Source organism: Dama dama, chromosome 13 (assembly GCF_033118175.1).
Source record: "Dama dama isolate Ldn47 chromosome 13, ASM3311817v1, whole genome shotgun sequence".
NCBI classification, from domain to species: domain Eukaryota; kingdom Metazoa; phylum Chordata; class Mammalia; order Artiodactyla; family Cervidae; genus Dama; species Dama dama.
The window spans coordinates 42,397,399-42,424,728 of record NC_083693.1 but is presented as its reverse complement, the minus strand read 5'-3'; the positions used below and the strand labels follow the sequence as shown (position 1 = coordinate 42,424,728).

General features: G+C 51.2%; 2 protein-coding genes and 1 non-coding gene across 3 annotated transcripts in view; 2 read left to right on the top strand and 1 right to left on the bottom strand.

Moving 5' to 3' along the window:
• The window catches only part of CCDC33 (coiled-coil domain containing 33), a 136,259-nt gene extending 125,570 nt beyond the window's left edge, over positions 1 to 10,689 (top strand). The window contains 9 exon segments of the mRNA XM_061159108.1: positions 3,364 to 3,529; positions 3,776 to 3,864; positions 4,060 to 4,191; positions 4,287 to 4,377; positions 5,390 to 5,556; positions 6,984 to 7,070; positions 9,433 to 9,546; positions 10,192 to 10,200; positions 10,406 to 10,689. Coding sequence (XP_061015091.1) covers positions 3,364 to 3,529; positions 3,776 to 3,864; positions 4,060 to 4,191; positions 4,287 to 4,377; positions 5,390 to 5,556; positions 6,984 to 7,070; positions 9,433 to 9,546; positions 10,192 to 10,200; positions 10,406 to 10,510 — 960 coding nt within the window. The 3' untranslated portion in view covers positions 10,511 to 10,689.
• Positions 10,690 to 12,187: 1,498 nt separating this feature from the next.
• LOC133067940 (cholesterol side-chain cleavage enzyme, mitochondrial) lies at positions 12,188 to 25,932 on the bottom strand. The gene is made up of 9 exons (XM_061159016.1): positions 25,549 to 25,932; positions 22,092 to 22,247; positions 20,193 to 20,392; positions 18,945 to 19,148; positions 17,895 to 18,052; positions 13,976 to 14,142; positions 13,613 to 13,691; positions 12,956 to 13,153; positions 12,188 to 12,585 (listed from the first exon to the last, which is right to left on the bottom strand). The coding sequence occupies exons 1-9, from the start codon at positions 25,815 to 25,817 to the stop codon at positions 12,454 to 12,456; spliced, it is 1,563 nt and encodes a 520-aa protein (XP_061014999.1). The 5' UTR covers positions 25,818 to 25,932; the 3' UTR covers positions 12,188 to 12,453.
• TRNAK-CUU (transfer RNA lysine (anticodon CUU)) lies at positions 14,313 to 14,387 on the top strand. The gene has a single exon. It is a non-coding gene; the product is annotated as a tRNA-Lys (tRNA).
• Positions 25,933 to 27,330: the final 1,398 nt, after the last annotated feature.

Sequence of the window (27,330 nt, the reverse complement as noted above, 5' to 3'; positions counted from 1 at the left end):
TTAAATGTACCAGTTTATCAGTCTTTTCTATCCTGATTTGTGCTTTTGGGGCATATTTTGGTCTGGGCTTTTTTTGTTTTGGGTTTTGTTTTGTTGTTTTTTGCCATACTGTGTGACTTGTAGGATCTTAGTTTCCCAACCAGGGATTGAACCTGGGTCCATAGTGGTGAAGGCCCGCATCTCAACCACTGGACCACCAGGGAAGTCTCCCCTTTTTTTGAAATGTCCTGTTTTGAAAAACCTTTCCCTACCCCAAGTTCATAAAGATATTCTTATCCTTGTCTCCTGGAGGCTTTATTGATTTACCTTTTACACTTAGATCTACAGTCCATCTGGATTTATTTTTAATTATGGTATGTAATAGGAGTCAAGTTTCCCTTTTCTCCAGATAGATATCATATTGATGCAGCACCTTTTATTAAAATTACTATCCTTTCCCTACCACCCTGTAACACCATCATATGTTAAGAGTCCGTATATGTGTGGACCTGTATTAGGGCTGTCTCGTGCTTCGGCCTGCTTATCAAACTTTGCGGTTATATTACCCTGTCTTAATTACTGTAGCTTTATCATAGATCTTGACAGCTGATAGAGCAAGTCTTCCCACCTGTTCCTCTTCAAAAGTATTTTGGCTATACTAGTTCTTTTTATTTCTCATAGAACCAGTTCATCTATTTCTCCACATACACAAGAGGGTTATGATCTTAATTGAAAATACATTGAATCTATGAATCAGTTTAAGGAAGAACTAACTCTTTAAACATTTCATCTTTCAGTCTGTGAACATGGTATATAGCCCTCAATGTATTTCGGTTTAAATTATTTTTAATTAGATGAATAACATGGATAAATTCTTAGAAAAATGCAGAGATTAAGCAAGGTTTCCTTTTCCTTCCCAAACTGATCAGTCCTACTGTTACTATACATCTGTATGTATGCACTCATGCACACAAGTGCACACATGCATTCACACATACACATACCAGTTGTGGATGTGATCATATTAATTTGTCACATTGTTATTTTTTTTTTTTTTTTGCTTAAAAATACAGTGTGGACATCTCTGCCTCAGAACAATTGAATCTAGGTCATTCCTTGTAAGTACTGCCTATATCCAGAGACTGAGCATTTCCCAGAATAAAATCACAAATTGCAGTGTGTGGGGCATCCTTGAACTTGTTTTCTTGGACGAGTTGGGTTTTCTCTAAAAGATAATTCTAAATCAAGGAAACCCACTTGGATACTGCTGTAATTGTTCAGAGAAGACATGAGAAGAGCCTGAACTAGGCTAGGGAGGGAAAGGACAGATGAATTTCCTTTTTCAAAAATATCATGTGACTCCTCTTGACAGTCGACTGAGCCTCCCAAACCCCTGTCCATCAGGGGGCTGCTCTACATTGAAGATGTAGAACACAGCAGAGGAGGGAGCAAGGGAACCCAGGCTGAGGGTAGCAAGGATGAAGAGGAAGGGGTCTGACCTGTTAACTAAAGCTGATACTAGAACAGAGATGGGGTGGGGTGGGAACTGCTGCCTCTAAGGCCTGTGTGCCTGAGGCAGGGCCCCTGAACTCAGAGCTTGCAGCAACTCCACGCTCCTCCTGCCAGAGGAATCTGAGGCTCAGCAAGGGGCTCGTCCCCTTGCTGAAGGGGCTCGTCCAAGCTCACTCAGGGAGTCAGTAGCCAAGCTGGGCTTCTGCCTGGGGCCTGACCACAAAACCCTGTGGGTGTGCAGTCTCTGGGCTGAGTGTCCTAGTTAACATAGCTGTCTGAGGGCACCAGATGGGCAGATCTACAGGAGCCAAGACCTGAAACGTGACTGGGGCAGGTGCTGGGGAGATGGGCCCAGCTCTGGCACCAGTCAGAGGCAGTCTAGCCAGAAGGCTAGACAGCAGCAGGTGACAAGTGGTATCTGATGAGCCCCTGCTGTCTGGAAACCCCGCCCTGGGAAGCCAGCAGCCCACCATGCAACAGGTTGGAGGCAGTGACTGGGAGCCAGGCCACATCCCCAGTCAGCATGGGGCCCAGGTGGGAGTTGGGGACCAAGCTCTGCTTCCTGAGGACTTGGGAGCCCCTTCCTGGCTGGAGCCCCCATACCCCACCTGCAAGGCCTGCACAGTCTCAGAAAAGCCACAGGCCACCAGGGCTTAGCAAGCTCCCCATGGCCTTGCTTCCCTCCTCCTGCTCCACCCCCAACCTAGTTCCTACCTCCTCCCCCTCCGCGGATCTTTCTGGCTTCACGTTTTGAGTCTCTTTTCTATTTTGTTGTACTGTTTATATTTAAGAAACTGTCTTCACAAAAGTGTTTATAAATAACAGTAGGGAATTTCTGATTATAAAGAAAATAGTGTAAATATAACCTATGAATTCTCCTATGTACAAATAAGGGCAAACATGCATTTTTTTCCCCCAAGTTGAGATCATAATTCCTTGTAGTAACCTGTTTTCATCACTTCTCAAAATATTGTGAAGTTTCCCTATATGGGGGCATTGTGACAGGATTGCACAGAGCTTAAGAACAAGGATTCAAGGGCCAGCAGGCCTGGATTTCAGACCCTGACCCTGCCACTCATTAGTTTTGTGACTGAGCAGGCTACTCGCCTCTCTGGGCCTTATCTTCATCGTCAGTAAAATGAGGATGATAATAGAACCCATCCTCACAGGCTAAATGAAGGAGGCGAGCCTGACCTAGAACATGGTAAATGCTCAGTGAACACCAGATATTAGTATTGCTGTTACTCCTAACCTAATGACAGAGCCTGGCATCCTGGCCCCACCTCATACCCTGGATCCTATAGCTGGATCTTAGCGCTGACCCTGAGCCCTTATCTGGGTCTCCCAGGCTTACCTTGGGTCCCTTCAAGACCCCTGGGCTGGTTGGGAGGCTGGTGCCCAGGGGCAGCTCCCAAGGGGCATTCAGGGAGATTTCAGAGTGATTCTTCCCTAGGTTCTCAGTGACACGAGGAAGAAGAGGGATTAGAGAAGGAAGAAAGGAGAAGGGAGCAGGTGAAAATGGCCCTGATTTGGCCGGGCCCTGGAGAGCTGGCCCAGAGCTTTTCAAATCTCCATCACGCAGGGGCTTCCTCACTGGTGTCTGACGCCTGGGTCCCCACTAGAAGGCATCTCAGGAAAAGATGTAAGCCCCCAGAAGAGCACATTTACACAGCTCTTCTCACTGACCAGGAGGGGTGAAGACCCTGTCATGACCACCCCTCCAAAGAGTTGCTAAGACTTGAGGGCACAGCTTGCGATTCTTTCTGTTCTTTGGCCTCGGGAGTGACCCTCTGATTTCCAAGTGTGAATGTCGATGTTGGGTGGCAGCCACAGTGGGGCTGGGGGTTCAGCTCTGAGCTCTGGAGTCCACAGGAGATGAACAACTACCGGCGGGCCATGCAGAAGATGGCAGAGGACATCCTGTCACTGCGGAAACAGACCAGCATCCTGGAGGCAGAGAATCGCATGCTGAGGAGCCAGCTGGCCCAGAAGGAGGTAGAAGAGGAGTCAGCCAGCCCCGACAAGGCCCGGAACCTGGGTGAGGGCGTGCAGGCCACCGAGGGAACAGGGAGGTGGGGGCCTCGCCCAGGGGTGCTGCGTGCTGCGGGACACAGGCTAATCAATAGGAGCCTGGGGTCTCTCCGGGGTGGAAAATTGAGAGTCCAGTCCTGTCTCAAGCCCCAGGACTGAGAGACACCTGCCCTCCCCACCTGCCCCCCACCAAGTATTCCAATTTGAATTGGGAGGGGCCTCCCCCCTGAGCCAGCTCCTCCACCACCAGCAGCACCCATGAAGCAGAAACTGCTGCTGAGTGAGCTGGACATGAAGAAGCCGAGGGACAAGGTGCAGCGTTCGCAGAACGAGCTGATTCAAGTAAGCCAGGGCTCAGAGGGCAGAGGGGAAGGGCGCTCGGGAGGGAGTGTCTGAAAGTAGAAGGAAGACGGACATAGGGGCCAGGGGCCAGGGCAGAGGAGGACTGAGCAGAGAGGGCTGGGGTGGACCCTCGGGGCCAAGGGCACCCCTGTTCCCCCTCCTTTCCCCTCTCCCTCCTGCCCCCCGCACCGTCAGAAGAATGATCGAGAAAAGGAGCTGCTCCTCCTACACCAGGCTCGGCAGCCACAGGCTGCGCTGCTGAAGCGCTACCAGGACAAGCTGCAGAAGATGAAGGCGCTGGAGGAGACCGTGAGGCACCAGGAGAAGGCAGGTGGCAGAAGGGCCAGGCTGCCCAGACCCAGCCACTGAGGGGAAGGGGTGGTGCCCCCGGGCAAGCCCAGCCCCTGTGCTCCGCCCTCCAGGTGATCGAGAAGATGGAGCAAGTGCTGGAGGACAAGTTGCGCAAGAGGAGCAAGCCCCTGCAGGACAAGCCGCAGGGAAAGCCCAGCAAGCGTGAGTCTGCTCCCCGGCTGTCATCCTGCCCCTGGAGGCCCTGCTTTCTTGGGGCCTCTCAGTTTCAGAAGCACCTTCAAACTGCCCAGAGGGTGCTACTTCCCCATTCATTCAGACACTCAGCACTTCCAGAGGCCCCCTGAACTCCCTTCTCCTGCCAGGGAGCCCCTCAGAACACAAAGGAGGGGACACAGCGTGTGAACCACGCTGGAAAGAGGCTCCGACCTTCCAGAAGCAGCTCTGAGACTCAAGTGAACAGAGATGGGCTGCCTGCAAAAAGGGGCTTTCCCAGGCAGCAGTTCCCAACTTCTTAACTCCAGGACCCTTCAAATTATATACTCATCTCCCTATATCTTCAAAGAGTCAGTTTCTACAAAATAAACAGAAAAAAATATTTTGGTTAAGTCTATGATTTGCTTTCTCCATCGATGTTAAACCAAAGCCATCTAGAACTGCCCATCCAAGGCAGCTCTGATAAGCAGAAGAGAACCAGGTCGCCCGGGATCAGGTCAGCCCAAGCAGAGGATATCTGTGCCACCTCACCGGGGATCCCCGTAAGCCCAGCCCTGTGACAGCCTTCACTGCATGGGGTGTCAGTGAGGGGGCATTTTTGAAGGCCAGTAACAGACAATGAAAGTTGGGCCCGCCTTTCTGGAACCCTGAGGTTAGCATGAGAGATGAGAAGGCAATCTTGGGAGAGGAAAGAGCCAGGCCCTGGCCCAGGGAGTAAGGATTCCAGAAGCAGAAAAAGGAGGAAAGATAGAGATGAGGAGCGGAAACAGACCCAGGACAAAGGGCGGGGCAGTGATTAGGGAGATCCCAGGTCAGATTCTAAAGAGCCTAGAACGATGGCCTCAGGAGGCGTGTGGACCTGATCTCACTGGCAGTAGGGAGCCATAGCAGGCTGGGGAGCAGAGGATGAGCAGAAAGAAGGAAAACACTGAGGCAGATTGGATCAGGCACATGGAGGCAGGAAAGCCTATCTCATGCACGTCTATGGCCACATTCACAGCCTTCCCCATGCTCTCAGCCTCTGGCCTTCCCCCGGATCCTACGGGCGAGAATCTGCCTGTTGACGTCTACTCAGTGCTGCTCATGGAAAACTTGAGACTGCAGGAAGAGCTGGATAAGAACCGCCACCAGTCAGCCCCCATCATTCTGCAGCCACAGGCCCCGCCGGTAAGAGCCACCAGCACAAGCGTGGTCCTGGGCCTGCCTACCCAGGTCACCGGGTGCCCAGAAACCACTCACCACACAATCCGAGGTGAAGCCCCAGACCAGGAGCTAGGTTATCCAGGGTCTCCAGTGTGCCTGGAATCTCTGGAGAGTCTCTAGCTCTCGGGCCTTGGCTCTCTTCCCCTGGGAAACACTCACGAGTCTGAAAGCTGCACCCTTACCTTCATCTAGTATCCTGGGAGAGCAAGCAAGCCCCTAGCCGACCCCTGACCCCACTTGCCACCTGGCTGGCCTACAGTGGGGCTCCACAAAAGGCTCTCAGAACCCCATCCTGGAGCATTTCCTGGGATTGGGACAGCCTTGGAGAGCCCTTTCCCTGATCCCAGGTGGACCCAGGGGAGTTGGGAGCAAGAGGAGATCTGGCAGAGAGACTGCAAGAGACAGAAGCCCCGGGCCACTCCAGGGGCACCCTGACCACACAGGTGGGTGTCCCTGGCCCTTCTCTCCTTCTGAGGCTGTTACAGGTGTCCCTGCTTTATGCAAACCCAGAGACCGAACATTTGGAATTACAAAAGCCAGGTGGGCTGGGCACAGGAGAGTTTTTCTCTTCATCCCAGGATTCGCAGGAGGTGAGTTCTGTTTGAAAGCACCTTCGATGCGTGGACATCCAGGTAAAGTGCAGAAGATGGGGAACCCTCACTTTAAAAGCAGATCCTTTACTTTACAGAAAGACCACCCCCCGCCCCAGCTCAACAGTCCCTTCTGTGCACTAACCTAGTGCTCCCTAGTATTAATACATTTTTTTAAAGATATATTCATTTATTTATGGCTGTGCTGGGTCTTCGTTGCTGTGTGTAGGGTTTCTCCAACTGCAGTGAGCAGGGGCTACTCTTCATTGTGGTGCATGGGCTTCTCATTGCAGTGGTTTCTCTGGCTACAGACCACGGGCTCTAGGCACGTGGGCTCAGTAGTTGCGGCTCCCAGGCTCTAGAGCAGAGGCTCAGGAGTTGTGGCACATGGGCCTAGTTGCTTCCGCAGCATGTGGGGTCTTTCCAGATCAGGGGTCAAAGTCGTGTACCTTGCACTGCCAGGGGGTTTCTTCACCCCTGAGCCACCAGAGAAGCCCTCCCTCGTATATTTTTAAAATTTTAATTGATGTACAAAAAATTTCATACACTCAAAACTATGTGGGGAGAACAGCTGTGAAAATGGCACATGCCAAGTGTGGAACCCTGGGCAGGGGCTTTGGCCCTGAGTCTGAGGTTCTGCAAAGAGTCGGATACGACTGAGCGACTAAGCGCCAGCTGAGGCTCTGCACTGGGAGCTGAACTTGGAGCTTGGACCCGGCTGATTTCTCCCTCAGTGTCACCTGGCCTCCCGAGCTCCAGCCCCCCACGGGGACCATGTGTGAATTTCTGCTTTGCCCACAGGATCTCCTTGCCAATAACTCAGACAAGTTTAACCTCCTGGCCAAGCTGGAACGAGCTCAGAGCCGGATCTTGTCCCTGGAAAGCCAGGTAGGTGAGGTGAAGGGGTCACACAGGCCAGGGAGTCTCCACTCAGTTCAGAGACCTGGCTCCGCCTCTATATTTCAGGAGGGTTGGCGGCTCCGTGTGTGAGGAGCGCCAAGGCTCCAAGTTTGAGGAGGGTTTGGGTCCATTTGTGACCAGTCAGGGCTCTGTGTTTGAAAAGGATCAGGGCTGTATGTGTGAGGAGGGTCAGGACTTAATTCATGACCAGGATTGGGGCTCCCCGTATTTAGAGTATCAGGACTCCCTATTTAACTACAATTGGGCTCAATGTGTATGTGTAGGGTCAGGACTCAGTCTGCATCCAGGGTCAGGGGCCCATTTGTGACCAGGATTGGGGGCTCCGTTTTGGGACTAGTGCCTGCTGTGTGACTAGCATCGGGGCTCGCTGTGTGATCAGGGTTGGGGTCCAGGGTGTGAGGGGGATTGGGTCTCTGGGGGTGACCAGGGTGGGAATTTCCTCTGTGAGGAGGGTCGTGGTTCAGTGGGTGACTGGGGTCAGCACTCTGTATGAGATGAGGAGGGTCAAGGCTTTGTGTATGATCAGAGTGGGGGCTCTGTGTGTTTTGAGGGTTGGTGATGGTGGTTTTATTTTTAATATTTATTTATTATTCGGCTGCATCGGGCCTTAGTTGCAGCACACGGGGTCCTCGTTGTGTCATGCGGGATCTTTCCTTGCAGGGCACAGACTCTAGTTGTGGAGAGCACAGGCTCAGTAGTTGTGGCACACAAGCTTAGTTGCCCTGAGGCATGTGGGAGCTTAGCTCGCCTGCATCCCCTGCGTTGCAAAGCAGATTCTCAGCTGCTGGATGACAGGGAAGTCTCAGTAATCAGTTTTGGTCTAGGGTTTGGACTCCCTGTATGAGGAGTGTCAGAGCTCAGTGTGTGAAGAAAGTCAGGGTTCCCTTTGTCAAGGGTCAAGGCTGCATGTTAGAGTAGGTTGGGCTCAGGTCAATCTCCATGCATGACCAGTGTGGGAATTCCCTGTCTGACCAGGCTCAGAGCTCTGTGTGTGTCCGGCATTGGTGATGGGTATTTGCTATGGTTGGGACTCCCTGTATGAGGAGGTTAGGACTCCAAGTGTGAAGAGGGTCAAGGCTTGCTTTGTGACCAGGATCAGGGATTTGTGTTTCAGGATGGTTAGGGCTCTGTGAGAAGAATCAAGGCTCCACTGGAGACCAGGGTCAGGTCTGCATGTTAGAAGAGGGCTGGGGCTCAGGGCGTGAGGAGGGTTGAGGCTCCGTGTGTAGTCTCGAGAGTGGGGGCTCTGTGTGGTTGGAGGGTCAGGTCTCTGTATATGACCAGTGTCGGGGCTCCATATGTGACTGGGATCTGGGCTCAGTGTATGTCCAGGGATGGAGCTCCCTGTTTGACCATGTCTGGGCTCAGTGAGGAGGGTCAGGGTTCAGTCTGCATCCAGGGTCAGAGCTCCATTTGTGACCTGGGTTGGGGCTCCTTGTATGAAGGGTCAGGTCTCCATGTGTTTGGAGGGTTGGGACTCAGTGTGTGAGAGTTATGGCTCCATGTTTGACCAAGGTCAGGACTCAATGTTTGTCCAGGGTCGGGGCTCCCTGTGTGACCACATCTGGGCTCAATGAGGAGGGTCAGGGTTCAGTCTGCATCCAGTGTCAGGGCTCCATTTGAACCAGGGTTCGAGTTTGGTGTGTGACTGGGTCCATGCTTCACTTGTGATCAGGGTGGTGGCTCAGTTTGTGAGGAGGGTCTGGGATCTGTGTGTCAGGAAAGCTGGGGCTCCATTTGTGATCAGGGGGGCTTCCTTAATGGTGAGACCTGGGTTCGATCCCTGGGTCAGGAAGATCCCCCGAAGGGAACAGTTACCCACTCCAGTATTCTTGCCTGGAGAATTCCATGGACAGAGGAGCCTGGTGGGCTACAGTCCATGGAGCCACAAAGAGTTGGACACAACTGAGCCACTTTCACTTTCACTTTGTGATCAGGATCAGGGCTCCCTGTGTGACCAGGTTTGGGGCTCAGTGCATGAGGAGTTTGGGGGCTCAACTCGTGACAAGTGTCGATGTGAGACAGGGCTTCCCATACATATAAGGAGGACTGGAGCCCCGTGGTGGAGGGTTGGTTGGACTCATTGTAATAGTATCTGGGCTCAGTATGCGGTGGAACTCAGAGAAGACCCATCAGTCATAGTCAAGTGGTCACTGAGTCCCTCTTCACCCACTCTTGTCACCCTGAGGTCTCTTGGGAGGGTAGCTAGCCCACATGAACTCGGGTTTTGCTTTTACCCCAAAGAGCAGGCTCAGGTAGGCTGTCCTAGCTCTCTGGGAGGGGGCCTGCTGCCTAGTGGTTCTCCATCTGTGCCTCTTCATAACTACAGTTAGAGGACTCAGCTCGGCGCTGGGGACGAGAGAAGCAGGACTTGGCCACACGGCTGCAGGAACAAGAATATGGCTTGCGGCACCCTTCCAACATGGCCACCACAGACGTGCCGGTGAGTGATCCCCGTGGGGGAGCTCCTTGGGGCTCGGGTGGTGGGTCTGGCAGCCACCCCACCTCCAGAGTCACTAGACCTTGAGAAAAACTGTTCAGGGGTTCCTGCTTCCTGGCTGGTAGTCAGAGGACCCAGGCTCAGCTTCTGCTCAGTTACCAGCCGAAGCTCTTGCCCCATTGCAATGCTCCCTGGTCTAAGGGGAATAGTGAATCCTGCCAAGACATGCCCTCCCCTTCAGGTGGTGATGAGCATCACAACCACAGATGGCTGTGGTTGACAGGTTGCCCACGAGGGCATTTCTCAAATGCCCTGGCACTGGCTATACCTTAGGACTGGATTTGCTCATGGGCAGAGTAGCTGTGGCCCCCACCCCACCCCACAGTGCCTAAGATTCTCCCATGAACATGTCCTTCTTGGGCAAGTGCAGTGCCGCACACTGCCAGAGATGGGATCGTGCTGCCAGAGAGAAACCTTGCCAGCTTCCCAAGAACAAATAGGCCCCTCAAGCTCAGCCCTGGACCACCCAGCCCCACAAAGCAAACCCCCTGATTGCTCCTGCTCTTGAAGCATCAGTATTCTGCTTCTTTCCTGGCTCCTGGACAGACCCAAAAAGGATGGGGGCTCTGGGGGTGGGAGGAATACCAGGCTACCTTAGTAGATTTACCCACTGAGCCCTGGAGACTCTGGGGGAAATTAGGTATGACCTACTGTGGTTAAATGGGTTTGCAAATCTTTGAGAAGTCATGACCCACTGGATTTCAGATTGTCTGAGGCATGACTTTCCAGTAAAGATGCATTTTATTGGATCACCCCTCTGGGGGCAGGGGCATACTCATTTCATCTCGCTTTGCCACCACAGAACCCTTCCAAGGACCAAATGCAACCCTCCAAGTTGGACCCCTTGATGCCCAGCTCAGAGACTAAGCTCAACAAGCTCTCGAAATCTCAACAGACTGACTCCTAGCAGGCCTGAGTCCTAGAGCAGACCTCCCCCTCTGCGTGCTGGAGTCTCAGCCCCACCCCCTTAAAATGACTTTATTAAATGCTATATGTCAGTGAGCATTCACCCCTTTCCCAGAGCAGGGCAGCCTGGGGTACCTAAGCTTCCTCCTTCCAGACCCCACTCTGAGTCTGGGCCCTCTGCTGTAGCCCTATAGCCTTCTGCCTGTTCCAGGAGCTACCCTCTTTAGAGAGTCAAATGCCACAGTGGACCCAGGACAGGGGTGGGCAGGGAGAGCAAAGAGGCCTTTCAAAGCAGGAACCAGGGAGACAAGCCCCATTCAGACCTCCAAAAGAATTGAGACCACCAGAGGTCAGCTGGTAAGAGAGGCTGGGATTTTCTACCTGCCCCTCAACATGTATCATATCTGAAATCCTTTGTTTCAAGTTTGGTTTCTCTGTTTCTTGGGAAGGCAAAGACTTGAAGCCTGCCTGTGACAATCAGTTACATGTTAGTATGAAATACTCCATTCACGAGGGATAGGCTGAGCTGGGAGTGTTGTGTCTAAACACATCCAGGGACAGAAAAGCAGATGGGGCTAGAAGGAGGAGCCCTCCACTGAAAGTTAGGAGGCCTGGCTTCTAGCTACAAGCATGCTGTGTGACCTTGAGTGACTCAAGCAACCTCTCTGGGCTAACATCTGTGACCGTAAGGCCCTCCAACTCTAACATTTCCAAGCAAAAATGACTCAAGCTTGGAGAAAGGAAAGGAAGCAGGAAGGAGAGAGAAAGACAACAAGGAAGCAGACTGTGATGAGGAAAAGCAGAAAGGCTCCAAGAGTGAATTCAGAACCTGCAGATCCTGGTAGAAGAGGCCAAGCCATTCGGGCTGCTATCCTGAGCAGCACTAGCCCCCCACGTCTGCCTGACTTGGACTTGGGTAGCCTAGGGCCAGGGAGACTCAGGTACCTGGTCAAGTCAGAAGTCACAGAACTCAGAGGGGGCCAAGGGGGTTAAAATTGAGACCATTGTCAGGCAGTCCAAGTAATGCACCAAAGACTCTGCCCCAGTCTCCCTGTGTAATGCCCAGAGCTTGGGCCTGTGAGCCTGTCCCACTGGTGCAGGAAGTTAAGTCCTGGGGAAGCCCAGAGAAGGGTGGGCAGGTGGGATAGAGGAAGCATGCCGGCCTCTTCTTCCCAGAGTCAGTCACCTCACACCAGCCCCTCACCCACAGCCTCTTCACCACATCATCCCCAGATATCATGCTCAGACTCTCACTGGCCCTTGGCAGGAAGTCCTTGTGGCCCCACAGGGAATTCCCACCCAAGGCTCAGCCAAGCAGAGCACTGTAGGAGCCTCACCCCTGATAGGTGGGCCTGCCCGGGGAGCCAGGATTGACCCACACCTCTCAGGCTGCCCTGTTCTCTCAGCAGAACTCAGCCAAGTTTTTGTCCCTCTGCCAGCTGCTCCAGTGGTGCAATGGCAATAGCCATCCATCTGCTCTGCCTCATAAGCAACAGGACAACAGGGAGGTGGAGCCTGTTGGCTCCTGAGCTGCTATTAGGTGGGTGGGTCCCAGCAGAAATGGCTTCAAGGGTAGCAGTTCTCCATTCATGCTCAGATCTATCTGCTGACCTGGGTCAGAGAGCATCGCTCCAGGAGTGATGACTACCTTAGGAGGTCAGATGGAAAATGAAAGCACTTTGCAGTGTTCACCCATTTATTGCCTTCATGGGGTGGGTGAAGAGGGGGAAGAGGTAGGGTGAGACAGGGGTGCCTCAGCTGAGATGAAGCAGCTGGCCCCCGAGTGCCAGCTCCATCTGGTCAGAGCTGGCCAGAAAGGTGCAAGGGGTGTGGACTGAGCGAGCAATAGAGGTGCAGGTACCTCCATGGCCCCACCCGCTCTGGCCGTCCTCCCACACCCCGGCGAGCTGGATTGGTGGAAAGGGCAGTGCCCGCCCTCTCTGGTCACACCTGGGGCGGGTCCTGGTTGAAGGGCCGGAAGACAAGGAAGATGGGCTTGTCCGGCGTCAGGATGAGGTTGAATATGGTGTTCACATCACTGATATGCTGCATTTCAACCTTGAAGTTCTCCAGAATCTGAGAAAGAGAGGTAGTGGGCTTAGGGGAGAGGCGGGGCGGGTCTGTCTCCCCCAGCCCAGGCTCATTCACCTGGGAGCAGTTGCGTGTGATGTGAGACGCTCCAAGGGGGTCTACTTCCAGCTCCTACTGAGCCCTGTGCAGAGCCTGAAAATACCACTAGCACTCTGTCCCCCTGGTTCAGGCTTTCACTTTGGTTTCTATGAAAACTTTTCCACCCCCACCCCCTCCCATCATAAGTTCTGTGGGAACTTATGGCCAGGGAGCACCCGTGGATGGTGAGTGGATTTGCCCCAAAAGGAGACCGCAAGAGGTTGTGGGGGAGGGGAGACCAAGTCCCGGGAGACAAATGTCCCCAGAGCAGACTCACGTGGATGAGGAACAGGGTCATCTCCAGCTCGGCGATCCGCCGGCCCACGCACTGCCGCACTCCCCAGCCGAAGCCCAGGTTGCGGAAGTGGATGAGGTCCTTGTCTTTACCCAGCCACCTGGTTGGGTCAAACTTGTCCGGATTGGAGAAGAAGGCAGGGTCTCGGCCCATGGCATAGATGGCCACTTGCACCAGTGTCTAAGGACAAGGTGAGCCGAGGTCTGAGTAGTCCTTACCTCCTCACAGCCCGGAACAATACCAGCTCAGCATAATACCCACTGTGATCTTGAATAAGGCCCCACCTCTCCATGAGCCTCACCCATCCAATGGGCACACCAAAACACTAGGCTGGTGATGGCCCAAGGGATTGTCCTGCCCCTTTCCTCAGTCCCAGAGGACCCTCAGAAACCAAGGCAGCCCGTGAAATCTCCCTCCTAACCTAGGAGTCCAGCAGCATCCCAAACACCACCGTCCACTGTGACCATCCCCTCTGCCCTTCATTCACCCTTGGACCACTGCTGCCAAGGACCTCACCAGCCAGCCCCAGGAAGAAAGGCAGGACAGAAGCCGCCCTCACCACTATCTTATGCAATTGCAGTCTGCCCCCGGCCTCCCCTGTCTGACTAACAGAACCGGCAGCCTTCTTGCCATACCTACCTTGGCAGGAATCAGGTAATCTTGAAGAACCAAGTCATTTTCAGGGTATCTCTGCAGGGTCACGGAGATGGGGTGGAGTCTGCCAGTGAAAAGCATTCAGAGGCTGATGCCCCAAGGCCTGGACAAAGGCCTGGCCCCCAGCACGGCAGCTCGGTTCCAGCTGCAGCACCCTGGTGGGGGTGGTCTAGAGGCAGGACCCCTCCTCCCCATTCCCAGCTGTCTTCCCCAGACTCCTCACTTCCTGCTACCCATCTTCTCCACCAGCCCATCCTTGTAACCCTGTGCCCAGGCAGCACCCTGTCCCTGCCCAGGGATTTGAGGGGGTGGGGTGGATGGGGCAGGCATAGGTGGGAGTGGGCTTGCCTCAGCGTCTCCTTGATGCTAGCTTTGAGGAGTGGGACCATTTGCAGCATCTTGCTTATGTCTCCCTCTGCCTGGCGTCGGGCATTCAGAACCTCCTCCCGCAGCATCTCCTGCACTTTCAGGCTGCGTGCCATCTCGTACAAGTGCCATTGTAATGTCATGGATGTCTGGTGGAGAATGTGGGGATGCAGAAAACCCAGAGAGCTGATTACTCATGGTGCATCTAGACACATGCTAAATTTTCATTGCCGAACACTTCCCCTCACGCTCGTCCAGGAATCCAGAAACCACTATCCACATAAAGCAAAACACAATTCAGAAGGCAAATGTCAGGACTTCCCTGGTGGTCCAGTGGCTAAGACTCTGCATTCTTAATGCAGGGGTGGTCCAGGTTCAACCCCTGGTCAGGGAACTAGATCCTGCATGCTGCAACAAAGACCTGGTGCAGCCAAATAAGTAAATTTTTAAATTATTATTATTATTTTTTAAGGCAAATGTCCAAGAAGCTTTTCTTGTAGTCCAAGCAGGAATGTTTGGGGCAGCACTTATCCCTGCCCTCCCCACTCACATCACCAGAGCCATCCCATCTTCCCAGCCAGTAGAGGGTCATCCACATAACTAATGCCTTCTTCCAAAGGACTCCAGAGGCCTTAAGAGGCCAAATCCTACTTCTGTAATGGTTGTACTCCTGATGACTGCCATTCCTCTTGAAATGCCTGTAAATGAGCAGCCCTCTCCCCAGTAGAACTTCCACCTAAATGTAGCATCTGCCTATAGTAGTATAGCATAAAGTGAGGCTCAAGAATGCTGAAACCAGAACAACCAGACCTGTTTCACATCAGAGTTGCAATTAGCATGTGGTCTATATCGAGACTGACCAGCTAATCTCAGGGCTTTCACTGGAGGTATGAGTGATCCTTCTCAGGCCCCACAGTTTAGATTCCTCAGTAATGGAACTGGAATATGTCCTAGGGCTAGACACATGGTGTTGGCATGTTAACTTGCCAAGGATCATATTTTGGTCCAAGAGTTTTGGATATGCTTCTTCTTCCTCCCAGTGGAAGCAATTGTGAAAAAAAAAGCCATCCAGTCACTTCCCAGCTTGAAATTCTTGCCTGGATCCCTGGAGTCCCCAGATCAAGTCCAGAGGCTGTGACCAGACCCATGGACCCCCTCCAACACCTGCCGGTTGCTCCCAGCCCACTGCCACCTCTCTCCAACATGGTCCAGCCACACTGAGCTACATGCAGCTCCTGAAGCCCAGAAATCTTCCTCATGCTGTTCCCTTTTCCTACAGTCCCCTTCCCCAGCCTAGGAAGCAGGTGTGTACCCCTCCCTCAAGGCTCAGATCAAATGCATGTAATTGTCTCACTCCTTCCAAGGCCTGACACAGCGTGGGTACTCAGGAGACACTTGTTTAATAAGTAAGAGGGCTGGATGACGAGGCATCAGATACTGACAGCACTGAGAAAAGAGGAGAGACCAGCATGGCTTTTGCAGGATGAGAGAGACTACTGGCTGTATTCAACTAAGTTAGGGCTTCCCTGGTGGCTCAGATGGTAAAAGAATCTGCCTGCAATGTTCGATCCCTGGAGAGGGGAATGGCTACCCACTCCAGTATTATTGCCTGGAAAAGTCCGTGGACAGAGGAGTCTGGTGAGCTATAGTCCATGGGGTGGAAAAGAGTCAGACACTTCTGAGCGACTAACACTTTCACTTTTCACTTTCACCCGAATTACTGGTTGTGTGACCTTAATGAAGTTCCTTAACCTCTCTATGCCCCAGTTTCCTCATCTCAACAAAGGGGAGCAGTAACATACCGCAAAGTGTTGTTTGTGAATACTAAATGAGTTAAGAGTTCATGTGAAAAGCTTAGGATCCTGCTTGCTATATAGTGCTTGCTTAATAAATGTTACCCAAGAGTAAAGCTGCTCTGGTGCAGGTGAGCTTTTAGAGGGGAATCCCTTTTACATGACTGACAATGAACTATGTTTAAAATGTGCTCAAAGTCTCCATCTGCAGCCCAGGAATGGAAACTCCTGCGTTAGAGATTAGAGCACAATGTAAATAGAATACCTAGGAAATGAAGGTATTCACCCAGGGGCTTTGACACCTGCTTCTCCCCAGCCCTTAAATGCTTTCCTCTCTCTCCTCCTGGCACAAGAGGGAAGACAAGTTGACTTTACTCTGTGGAGGCTCTCCCTGTCCTGCAAGGCCATGTTGGTCTCTCCCCTCTTCTTAGCATTGTCAGTACCTAGTACCTCGTCATCCAGCCCTATAAGGTGAAGATGTGGTCGTCTGGGCCCATGCTGCCTCCTTGTCCTGGGCTGAATTGTGTCCCTCCCAAATTCATATGTTGAAGTCATAACCCCCAGCACCTCACAGTGTGACTGTATTTGGAGACAGGGCCTTTAAAAAGGTAATTAAGGTAAAACGAGAGCTTCCCTGGTAGCTCAGCAGTCTAGAATCCGCCTGCCAATGCAGGAGACACAGTTAGATCCCTGAGTCAGGAAGATCTGCTGGAGGAGGAAATGGCAACCCACTCCAGTATTCTCGCCTGAGAAATCCCATGGAGAGAGGAGCCTGGCAGGCTGCAGTCAATGGGGTTGCAAAAGAAGCGAACACAACTTAGCTACTAAACAAGGTAAAATAAGGTCATATAGGGGGGCCCTAATTGAATAGGACTGGTGTCCATGTAAGAAGAAAAGGGAGTGTTAGTTGCACCACAAGAACTCTTAGTTGAGGTATGTGGGATCTTGTTTCCCAACCAAGGATTGAAGCCAGGCGCCCTACATTGAGAGCGTGGAATCAAGAGTTCAAATGCTGCAACTAAAGATCCTGCATGCTGCCACTAAGACCTGGCTCAACCAAATAAATAATTTTTTTTTGGAAAAGAAAAAGAAGGAAGTAAGGAAAATTATGTGAAGATGTAGGAAGAAGACAGCCATCAACAAGCCAGGCAGAGGGGCTTCAGAAGAAAGCAGCCTTGCTGATACCTTGATCCAGAACTATGAGACCCTACATTTCTGTGGTTTAAGTCACCCAGTCTGTACTACTTTGTCATGGCACCTCTCACAAACTTATACATGCTTCCTATCTGAGCCATTTAGGATATTTGAGGTCTGCTGTATTCGTCTTTATAGTCTTGGGGCCTGAATCATAACTAGCAATCAGGAAACGCTAATGAATTAATCCTCACCATCACATTCGCTTGAGGAAGTTTAAGGTTTAGAAAAAGGAAAGGCATACAGGACTGAGAAATTTTGACATTCAAGAACAGAAGCTTCTGGGACTTCCATGAAGGTCTAATCGTTAAGACTCTACGTTCTCAGGGCAGAGGGTCTGGGTTCAATCCCTAGACAGGGAACTAATTCCTACAGGCCACAACTAAAGATCCCACATGCCACAACTAAGTCCTGACACAGCCAAATTAATACAATAAAATAAATACTAAAAAAGAAGTTTCTTGGATATTATTCTGCCTGTGGACCTCTGGGAGACACCATGCATGATGCCTTCAGACATTGGGGGCATCAAAGGGGACTGAGGTCTGGAAGAGGGGGCTTGGAAGGCAACAAAAAGATCTGGAGGGCAAGCCAAGGGCAAATTCCACCGGTTGGCTCCCAGCTTCTCTGAGATCCCGCTGCCTCCCTGATACCGAGCAAGCTGTGTCACCCACCTGTACCTAGTCACCCCCTCTTTATTGGAAAAGAAAAAATGGTGGATCAGCCTCAAGGCACGCTCAGTGGATGACTGACTTGACCTCGCCCTCCTAGAAGATTAGCATCTAGGAAGTAGGGTCAGGAAGGGGAGATGCAGCCCTCATGGACAGGGGTTTCAGACAGTGAGGAAGGCTGTGGGGAAAGGGGCACAGGAAGGGACAGGATGTACCCCTACGGCCACCTCACTGTGTGCTCACCGTGTCCACGCCCCCTGCCAGCATCTCCGTAATATTGGCCTTGACATCCTCCAAGAGCATCTTCTCACTTATCAGGAGGCGGTAGAGGATGCCTGGGTAATTCCTAAACTCTGTTTTCCGTCTCAGGTCCTGGTAGAAGATCTCAGTGTATCTTTCAGCTGTGGGGCAGGAAGAAAGGAAATAGAGTGAGGCCAGGAATTTCCCTGGCTGTCCAGGGGTTAAAAATCCATGCTTCTACTGCAGGGGGGTGGGCACAGATTCAATCCCTGGTCAGGGAAATAAGATCCCACATGTTTCCAGGTGGCCAAAAAAAAAGAAAAAGAAATAGCAGCGAGGCTCTCTGCAGAGTGGCGAGAAGGAGCACAAGGGCTTGAGGATTCTGGAGCCCTGCACTTTCTTGGCTGCTGTTTCTCTGAGGAGCATGCTCTATAAAGTTCCTCATACCTGGGTGGTTTTGTTTTTTAATTATTAATTATTTAGGGTAAGTGCTATCATCCCCATTTTACAGATAAGGAAACAGAAGTCCATCTAAGATAATAACTTGCACAAGGTCACAAGGGTGTCAAGGGCAGAGGCAGGATTTAACTCCAGACCTGGCATCATCACCACATCCCAGTCAGCCTTCTTCACCCTTTACAAATCCCTGTCACCAAAGCCCTGCTCTGTCACCAAGCACAGCCGTGTCTGAAATGCTGGTCTTTAACCCATGTTGGGAATCCTGGCTCCTTGGAAGAATATGACAGACCTCGTTAATCCTCTTTCTCCAGAAAAATCTGATCATCCCCAGGAGCCAGCTTTTTGCCTACCATATTCAGGGGTTCCTGGGCCTTCCTGATGGCCATCCATCAGTATTCTATACTGCAATCATAACTTGGGACAAAGCGGCAGGTCAAGGTCTGAGGCTTCCAACTGACTTTCTCTCCACCTCTGTGTCTTTCTCCCCACTCCCCCAACCCTCAGCCCTCCAACCCAGGCCTGGATTTCCCATCTCCAGAGGCAGATAGGGCTCTCCTGGCTCCCATCTATGACTGCCCAGGGTACAGCCCTCACCTTTATGGAAAATTGTGTCCCATGCAGCTACATGGTCCCTCCAAGTCTTGGTTCTGAACAGATGGTACAGTTCTGGAGGGAGGTTGAGCAGAGGGACACTGGTGTGGAACATCTGGTAGACGGCATCAATGAACTTCTGGGCCTCAGGGTTCACTGTCTCCTCCAGCATCCCCAGGCGCTCTCCAAACATGACATTGGTGATGGCTGTGGTAGAGGCAAAATTGAAGAATCTCATCCAACCTGACCATCTGAGAGCCTCAGCTCCCAGGAAACCATCGCCCCCCCCTAACACATGGGAGCCCTTGCATCCAACTTCAGCCTCCTTCAGTAAAGTAACTAAGCTGAGTCCCAAAGGGCTGAAATTGCAGGAGTAAGGAAAACTGCCTTTGTGGCAGCCAGTCAGGCCCTTCAGAGGGTCATGGGACAGACCCTAAAAAGGGATCCCTCGAGTGGGAGGCAGAGCCTCCAGCACAGCTGAAAAAAGGCTCAGGCTGGGAGGAAACTGCGCTGTCCCCCTTCCACCAGCACCCACCAGCAGCCTCTCAGCTTTCCTCCTGGGAAGAGAGACTTCTCATCTATAATTAACCAGAGTGGCTAAATACTTCCTGGAACAGGTCAGATGGGTGCCTGGGGGGACATCAATCCCCGGTAACTGGCCATCCAGGGCCCACTCTGGCTGGTCATAAGAAGTCACATCAACCCCCAAGGGTTTCCCGCCTCCTGGGTCAGGAATTTTATGCCAAACCCTGGGCACTCCAAATCTCCTGCAGTGACCACATGATCCCCATCAAGCCACAGGGCCTTTGCATGTGCTGTTCCCTCTGCCTACAATGTCCAACTTCTTTATTCCACCTGGAAAATTCCTACACATCCTCCAGTACCCTGTTTCAGTTACCCACCCAACCCTCCCCTCCCCTCCCCTCCCCTCCCCTCCCCTCCCCTCCCAGACTTCGAAGGGAAGGTCTCTGTCCCAAGAGAGAGATTTGCTGAATGAAAGGCCAAGTCAAACCCTGGCTTTTGGAAGAAAGGGGCAATAGGGACCCACATTTTAGAAATTCTTGCCCCCATATCATGAATCAGATGAGAGCGTGCAGCTCTCCCCCGACTAGCTGATGACAGAGAATGTGTTCAGTGGCTCCTCCCAGAAACCAATCCTGACACTTCTTCAGAGTCTATGCTGAGGCTCAAGGTGAGATGCTGGGTTCTCCTATCCCCAGGACTGTGGCCAGGTAGGTTCAAGTTCCTTACACTCAAAGGCAAAGTGAAACAGGTCTTCCTTGATGTCCCCTACAAACTTTCCGGAGCCCTGCTGATTGATGCGCTTGTGCAGGAGGCTGACGAAGTCCTGAGACACTGGATTCAGCAGGGGGATGAAATTCTTTATTGCCTCTGGAGCCATCACCTCCGTGTTCAGGACCACCCGGTCCTTCTTCCAGGTTCCTGACTTCCTGAGAAAACATGGGCCCTCGGGCCCTCATGGTCACAAACCCCAGGCCTGGCAAACACAGAGGGCGCTGACTAGGCTTTCCCAGGAGGCTGAGCCACAGCTCAAAGTCCAGCGCTCACATCCACAGCCCTCCCTGCCCTCCCCTCCTCCCAGCTTCTGCCTGGCCTGGGTGGGACAGAGGGGAGGGAACGGGGAGGCTTGTGTGACAGAAAAATAAAAGGCTGAAGTTCAAACCCCCAACCGTGCTCTCCTCCCTCTGCTGCTGCTGCTGCTTTAAACAAGATGGCAATCCTATGCTTAGAGCCTTTAAGTAACTGTCAAGCCCTTTAGTCTTGGCCTCTGCTATAGGCCTGCCCTCCCCACCACTTCCGCTTCCTCCTGGCCAGTCTCACCTCCTACCATTCAAGGGTCCCTCTACATCACCTTTTCTGGCCCCTTCACGGACACAACTGACCAACCTCTGCACCCCCAACACGTCCCATTACTTTAATTGGTGGGGAATCTCAGGTGCCCAAAATTGGTTAATACCCATTCCTAGTCTCAACTTACAGCCCATTCTTGAAAACAGATCTGTGCAAAGCCCTCTTTTTTATTTGGGGGCTTTTTTGTTTGTTTGTTTACAAGAATGTTATTATAAACTCACAATCCAACATGAATACTAGAAACTTGATGATAACTTTCAGATGCCTACCCGGTCCTCCCACATCCTGCCTCCCTGCCTCCTAACCTGAATCTCTTGTTTGCTTTTGTAAATAGTTTTATCTGATCGACATATATTTCTAAAATGTGCTTTTTAAAAATGCATGCTTGTTTTCAACTTCTTATGAAAGCTGTCATGATTTGCTTTTTTCACTCAATTTATATCACTAAGTATCATCTGTGTTGTGAGATGCTGAGGCTGTTCTTGTTGACTGGGGTCTGCCACTGTCTCTCTTCATGCTCCTGTTGGGCATTTAGGTGGTTTCCCGGTTTTTGCTATCATGAACAACTGCATTGCAAACATTTTAGTACATATCCATCTCAGTGGGTGGGGTGGGGATATTCTTTGGAGTATATTCCTGAGAGCAGAATGACTGCATTATAAGCATGGGTTTATAATGGCTGCATTTTAAACATTCAACTGCAGGAAGTAATGTTCAACCATTTTCCCAAGTGGTGGCATCGGCTTTCAGTCCCACTAGCAAGCTAGGAGCACTCTAGTTGCTCCATATCCTCATCAACACTTGTTATGGTCACATTCTCATTTTTTGATGAGCAATGTGGTGGAAAATGGTATCTATTGCATTTAGATACACTGATTTATTCATGCTTCTTACTGCTCCTTTAGACTATAAGGCACTCTCCTAGGGGCAGGGCCCTGCCCTGCTTGTCACTCAGAGTCTAGCACCAGGACTGGCACAGAGGAGGCACTCAATAAAATGGGTCTTACTGGATGAACCAATGAATGAGAACTTTTCAAGGTCTTTAATTACTCAGTAAGATCTTCTTCCTGACCATGTTCCTGAAGGTTGGCAGGGCAGTTCACCCTCCCCATCATCTGTTTGATGGAGGCATGAAGATGACAGGGGTTTGTCTAGGGGCCCAGCTGTTAACAGAAAGGGCAGGGCAAGCACAGCCCCAGCTTCTCACCCCCAGCCTCTGCCCTTGCCCCAGCCACCCAGCATCTCCCTCCAGCCCCTGGGAGAGGGCCCAGGACTCACTTAAACAGGACTCCGATGGGTTTCTGATAATAGTGGTGATAGGCCAGCCAGGGCGGGACGTCATATCTCTCCGGGTAGGACCCCTCAAACTTAAAGAGACGGGCCACATCTTCAGGGTGAATGATATAAACTGACTCCAAATTGCCGAGCTTCTCCCTGGCGGGGCAGAAGAGGGGTGCTGTGAGGTAAAGATCTGAGGAGAGCCCTGCAGACCCTGAGCAATCAGGGCACAGGGCTCAGCTCCTCTGTAACCACTTTGCTGCTGACAGCACAGAGCAGACAGGCCTGGGAGTGGATCCTGGCCTGTGGTTTCCACACTGTATGACCTTAGTCTCGGTTTCTTCACTGGAGATAAATATAGTACCCGCCTGACAGGATTGCTGAAGGATAAGATGATATGAAATCTATGGGTGTGACTCCTGTTGTGTGTGTCTGTGCTCAGTCTTATCTGATTCTTTGTGACCTTATGGACTGTAACCCACCAGGCTCCTCTGTCCATGGAATTCTCCAGGGAAGAATACTGGAGTGGGTTGCCATGCCCTCCTCCAAGCGATCTTCCTGACCTGGGGATTGAACCCTCATCTCTCACGTCTCCTGCACTGGCAGGCGGATTCTTTACCACTGTGCCACCTGGGAAGACATTCTCTCTAAGTAACAGCTTCGTGCTCATCTTATCATCACAGTGGCTCCTACACATCCTCAGGACCAAGCCCACCCCTACCCAGGGCCTCCCCTGGAACATCAGGTCCTCCAATGTTCATTCTTCCTGTGTGTCTAGCACCCTCCACCCTCTCACCTATGCAGAGCTCAGAAACATGGCACTTTCATGGCAGCTGGGAGTAACCCTGGACTAGAGTGACTCCGTGTAGCTTGCTAGGCAGGTCACACACCAGACCAGGCAGTCCCTTCTAAGCTCTACGATTGAAGTTCTGGGACTGGTCACCCTCCCCCAGGAATTTTATGCCCAACAAAGTACTCTGTCACTATTAAAATAAAACTGAGGTAAAACATCAAACCCCAGGTATAAATATACCTTAAGGCACTTTGCATAGTATTAAAGTACAACTGTCATGAAACAACAGAAAATCCTGCTTCTCACTTGTATCTGCCTTTTGCATAAGAAAGTTAATTCAAGATACACTTCAAGGTAAAATATAAAAGCATACAAGTATAAGCCAAATTCTCATTCTCTCCCTCTCTCTACCCTCCTTCCCCTCTCTTCCTCCCTCTCCCTTGAGAATGGAGAGGGAGGGGGAGGGGAGGAGAGGATGGGGAGAGGGAGAGAGCATGGCTTTAGCCACTAACCCACAGAGCCCAGGCCTATCTTCCCCAAGTCTCCTTGGCCGACCATGGCCTCCCAGAAAATCCCCTCAGTGTTTTTCCAGCTGCCACACATCCTCAAACCACTGGCTCCATTAAAAACAGCTAAGCAAAGTCCTTGAACTGCTATTGTTATTATCAATTCTACCTCTGGGAATCTAGCCCAAGGCAGCTATCTGACATCAGTGATGCCTGATGGATGAAAATGTTCATAGGAAAAAAAATGGATAAGGATGTCTAACAGTTAAAAAAAAAAAAAAAAACCTAGAGTGGTCTAAATATCCACTTTAAAAAGCTAGCTTAAAAAAAATATACCTTATCCATACTATGGGCTACTATGCTGCCTTTTAAAATTATATTAAAGAGAAAAAAGAGAAAAGAAGTCCTTGGTACATTGTTATAGGACAACACAAAATAGCATATAAATACATTCACATTCTGAACGGTACATAAATATTATCAAAACTGAGATTGTATTTGATATCAATTTTTCTAAACTATTGAATAAAGAACAGGAATAACCTTGTATTAAGGAAAAGTCCATGAAACTTGTAAATTCCTCATGTTCATTTAGAAGTTTGTTATTTCAAGGCTATAGTTAGAATACTGACACCCTGAATAATATAATAATGTGCATGCTCACTCATGTCCGACTCTTTTCGACCCCATGGACTCTAGCCTGCCAGGCTCCTCTGTCCATGGGATTTCCAGGCAAGAATACTGGAGTGGGTTGCCATGTCCTCCTCCAAGGGATTTTCCTAACCCAGGGATCAAACCTTCATCTCTTGAAGGCATTGGCCAGTGGATTCTTTACCACTAGCACCCCCCTGGGAAGACTGACACCCTGAACTGGAAGCCAAACAATCAGGGTTCCAGTCCTGGCTTTGCCCTGATGAACTGTGTGACCTTGGCAAGACCCTTCTCTCTGGGTCTCAGTTTTCCCATCTGTGAATTGGGAATAATGCCAAATTTAAGGACAGGTTGCAAGACTCAGATGAAAGTGACTCAGAAAATAGGGGCTTTATAAAATAAAGGGTTCCTACAAGGGGCTAGGAACAGGAAGGAGGAGGAGGGGAGGATGCAGGGAATAATGAAAGATCCATGAAGTGAGACTGGGGAGAGAGGCTGAGAAGGGAGAGAAAGAGACAGAAAGACTAAGAAGAGAGACTCAGGAGCAAACTTCTTCCAAACCTAACATTCAGCCTGGGGCTAAGGGGCTGCCCTGTCTCCAACCAGTTCTAAAAAAGCACCTATAACTTTAAAAGGGGAAATTCCCTGTCAGTCCAGTGGTTACAGCTCATTGCTCCCACTGCAGGGGACACAGGTTCGATCCCTGGGCAGAGAAATAAGATCCTACAGGCCATGTGGTGCATCCCCCCCCCCGTCCCCCACCAAAAAGAAATAAAGTAAAAGTAAAGCATTATCCTTCCTGGTATCCCCTCCCTCCCTCAGCCATCACCTTTGCCACCTCTAATCCCCCTCACTTATGCTGTCAGAAAGGAACCCAAATGTCTCTTGAAGCCCACCTACCTTAGAAACTGCTAAGAACAAGTGAGGCCTCCCTCCCAAGGGCAGCCTCCAGACCTCACCCCCACCCCAGGGCAAGAAGGTGGGGTACACCGAGGCCAAAAGACCAAAGGCCCTCCCTCCTGGCTGGATGCAAGGCAGATGTTTGGGGAAGAGGGGCGGCAGCCAGGCCTAGCGGAAGGGACCAATCAGCCACTCAGAGCCCCACAGGCCAAGGGGTGCCAACGCCAGCACCCCAGCAGGACGGGCTTCTAGCTGAGTGATGGGGCTAGAGTCCTAACCTCTCTGAATTTCCTTCTCCTCTGATAATGGGGATGACAACCACACATTGCAAAGTGTCCTGCAGATAATAGAGGTACCGAGGCTTATTCTCTTGGCCTCCCCACCGCCCCAAAGTTTCAAAGGTGTAGAGCCCGGGGACTGTTGATGCCTCAGGGCTGGGAAGTGAACCCACTGTCTGGGAAGCATTAACTCTACTCCTGCCACCCCCAGGCGGGAAGAAATAAAGTCAGAGGGGAACCAGAGCCTGGAAGGGGAGGGCAGACCTTTCGGGGAGGGGGCCACCACAGGCTTCCCTATCCCGCCAGCCCCCATCCTCTGCCAGGCTTACCTGTAAATGGGGCCATACTTCTGGAAGTTCTCGATGTGGCGAAAGTGGATTCTCTGTGAGCCCTTCTCCCTCCAGAAATGGTACAGGTTAAGCCAGCCATTGTCACCCGGGGAGGGGATCTCACTGTAGGGGCGAGGGGTCTTAGTGGAGATGCCAGCTCCCTCTCCAGTGCCCACCCTGTGCTGCCCCCAGCCCTCCCTCCCCGTGCTCAGGATGGGTGGGCAGCCTTTGACCAGGACTGAGCGGAGGGGAAGCCCCCTGGCCAGCATGCTGTGCCCACAGCCGCCGCTGTCCCTGCTCCTACTGCAGCAGGTGACTCTGGCCCTGGGGCCCTGGGGCCCAGCTTATAATCACCAGCTCAAGGCTAAGTGAGAAGCTGACAGGGAGGTCAGCCTCCTCCGGCTGACTCCAGCCCACATAGCTCCTCCCAGACTGGGTACTGGAAAGGAAAGAATGTAGCCAATCATTCCAGTTCTGTTAGGGGAAGCACACTGATTGAAACCGCCCACCCTGGCCAGGCACCATAATAACCATTTGCATGAGTTGTTTTATGACAGGAGATCCTGATAAGGAATATGGAACTAATAAGCCACCACCAGCCAGAAGAGTTCGGGAAAGGTGGAGAGGAGACACTGCCTATCCGTCCACTTCCCAGAATCCCTCTTGCTAGCATCCATCTTGGCTGAGCGATGCGTGCGCCACCAGGAAAGACTCTGAATTAGAATGATTGGCCAAAGACCACCCAGAAACTAATCCCATCACCATAAAACCCAAGACTGCGAGCCACTGGCAGAGCAGTTCTCCTGGGTTCCCTTACCCTCCTGCTCTTCACCTGGGTGTCCTTCCCAATAAAACCTCTTGCTTTGTCAGCACATGTGTCTCCTCGGACAATTCATTTCTGAGTGTTAGACAGGAGCCCAGTTTTGGGCCCTGGAAGGTGTCCCCCGTCCTGAAACAGTTCTACAAACATCAAGCATCAGCCACTATGGTCACCCACCTGAGAGGACCCCCTCAGTGCACCCTGAGGAGACTTCAGGTTGAAGAAAAACAGGAAGCATTTGCATTGTACTGGTCCCTAGATAAGCTGTATATCTAAAGGAAAATTTCCATGACCCCAGATTCTTACACACATAATTTCCCTCGTGGTTCAGTCAGTAAAAAATCCACCTGCAATGCAGGAGACAAGGATTCAGTCCTTGGGTTAGGAAGAGTCCAGGGAGAAGGAAATGGCAACCCACTCCAGTATTCTTGCCTAGAAAATCCCATGGACAGAGGAGCCTGGTGGGCTACAGTCTATGGGGTCGCAAAAAAGTCGGACAGGTCTTGGTGACTAAACAGCAACATATATAGAAAAACACTAAAATCATTCACTTGAGATGTCTGTTGTTTGGGATTAGCAGTAATCTTTTTATGTTTGACTACATGTTCATCCCCCTTCTCAAAGCAAAAAAAAAATAAAAAATTGATATAAACCCTAGCTTTTCCCTTACTTCTTTGGAACAGATCGTCGGAGCTGGCTGAGAGCAGTTTCCTAAGCCAAGTCCTGTAGGGGACCAAAATCTACCACCCCAAAATATCGCTTTAGAATGCAGATTATTCAAAAATGAAAACAATCAAAGCCCATAAGACTTGGGAAAAAATTGGCCTTCCCTCTGTTAGGTAGTTAGAATAGGGAAAAGGAGTCCAGAATGGTGGTGACTAAAAGATCTGGAAGGGGAAAGCCCACGAAAAAAGAACAAAGGAAGGTCCGAGGACTGGAGTGAGAACCTCAGGTAAAACAAA

Coding starts and splice junctions, on each gene's coding strand:
- LOC133067940 (XM_061159016.1), bottom strand. CDS start 25,817: ATGCTGGCCAGGGGGCTTCCCCTCCGCTCAGTCCTGGTCAAAGGCTGC. Junction 18,053..18,944: donor GGACACAATTTTCCATAAAG/GTGAGGGCTGTA, acceptor CCTGCCCCACAG/CTGAAAGATACACTGAGATC. Junction 12,586..12,955: donor TGACCCTGTTCCTCATCCAC/GTGAGTCTGCTC, acceptor TCTCTTTCTCAG/ATTCTGGAGAACTTCAAGGT.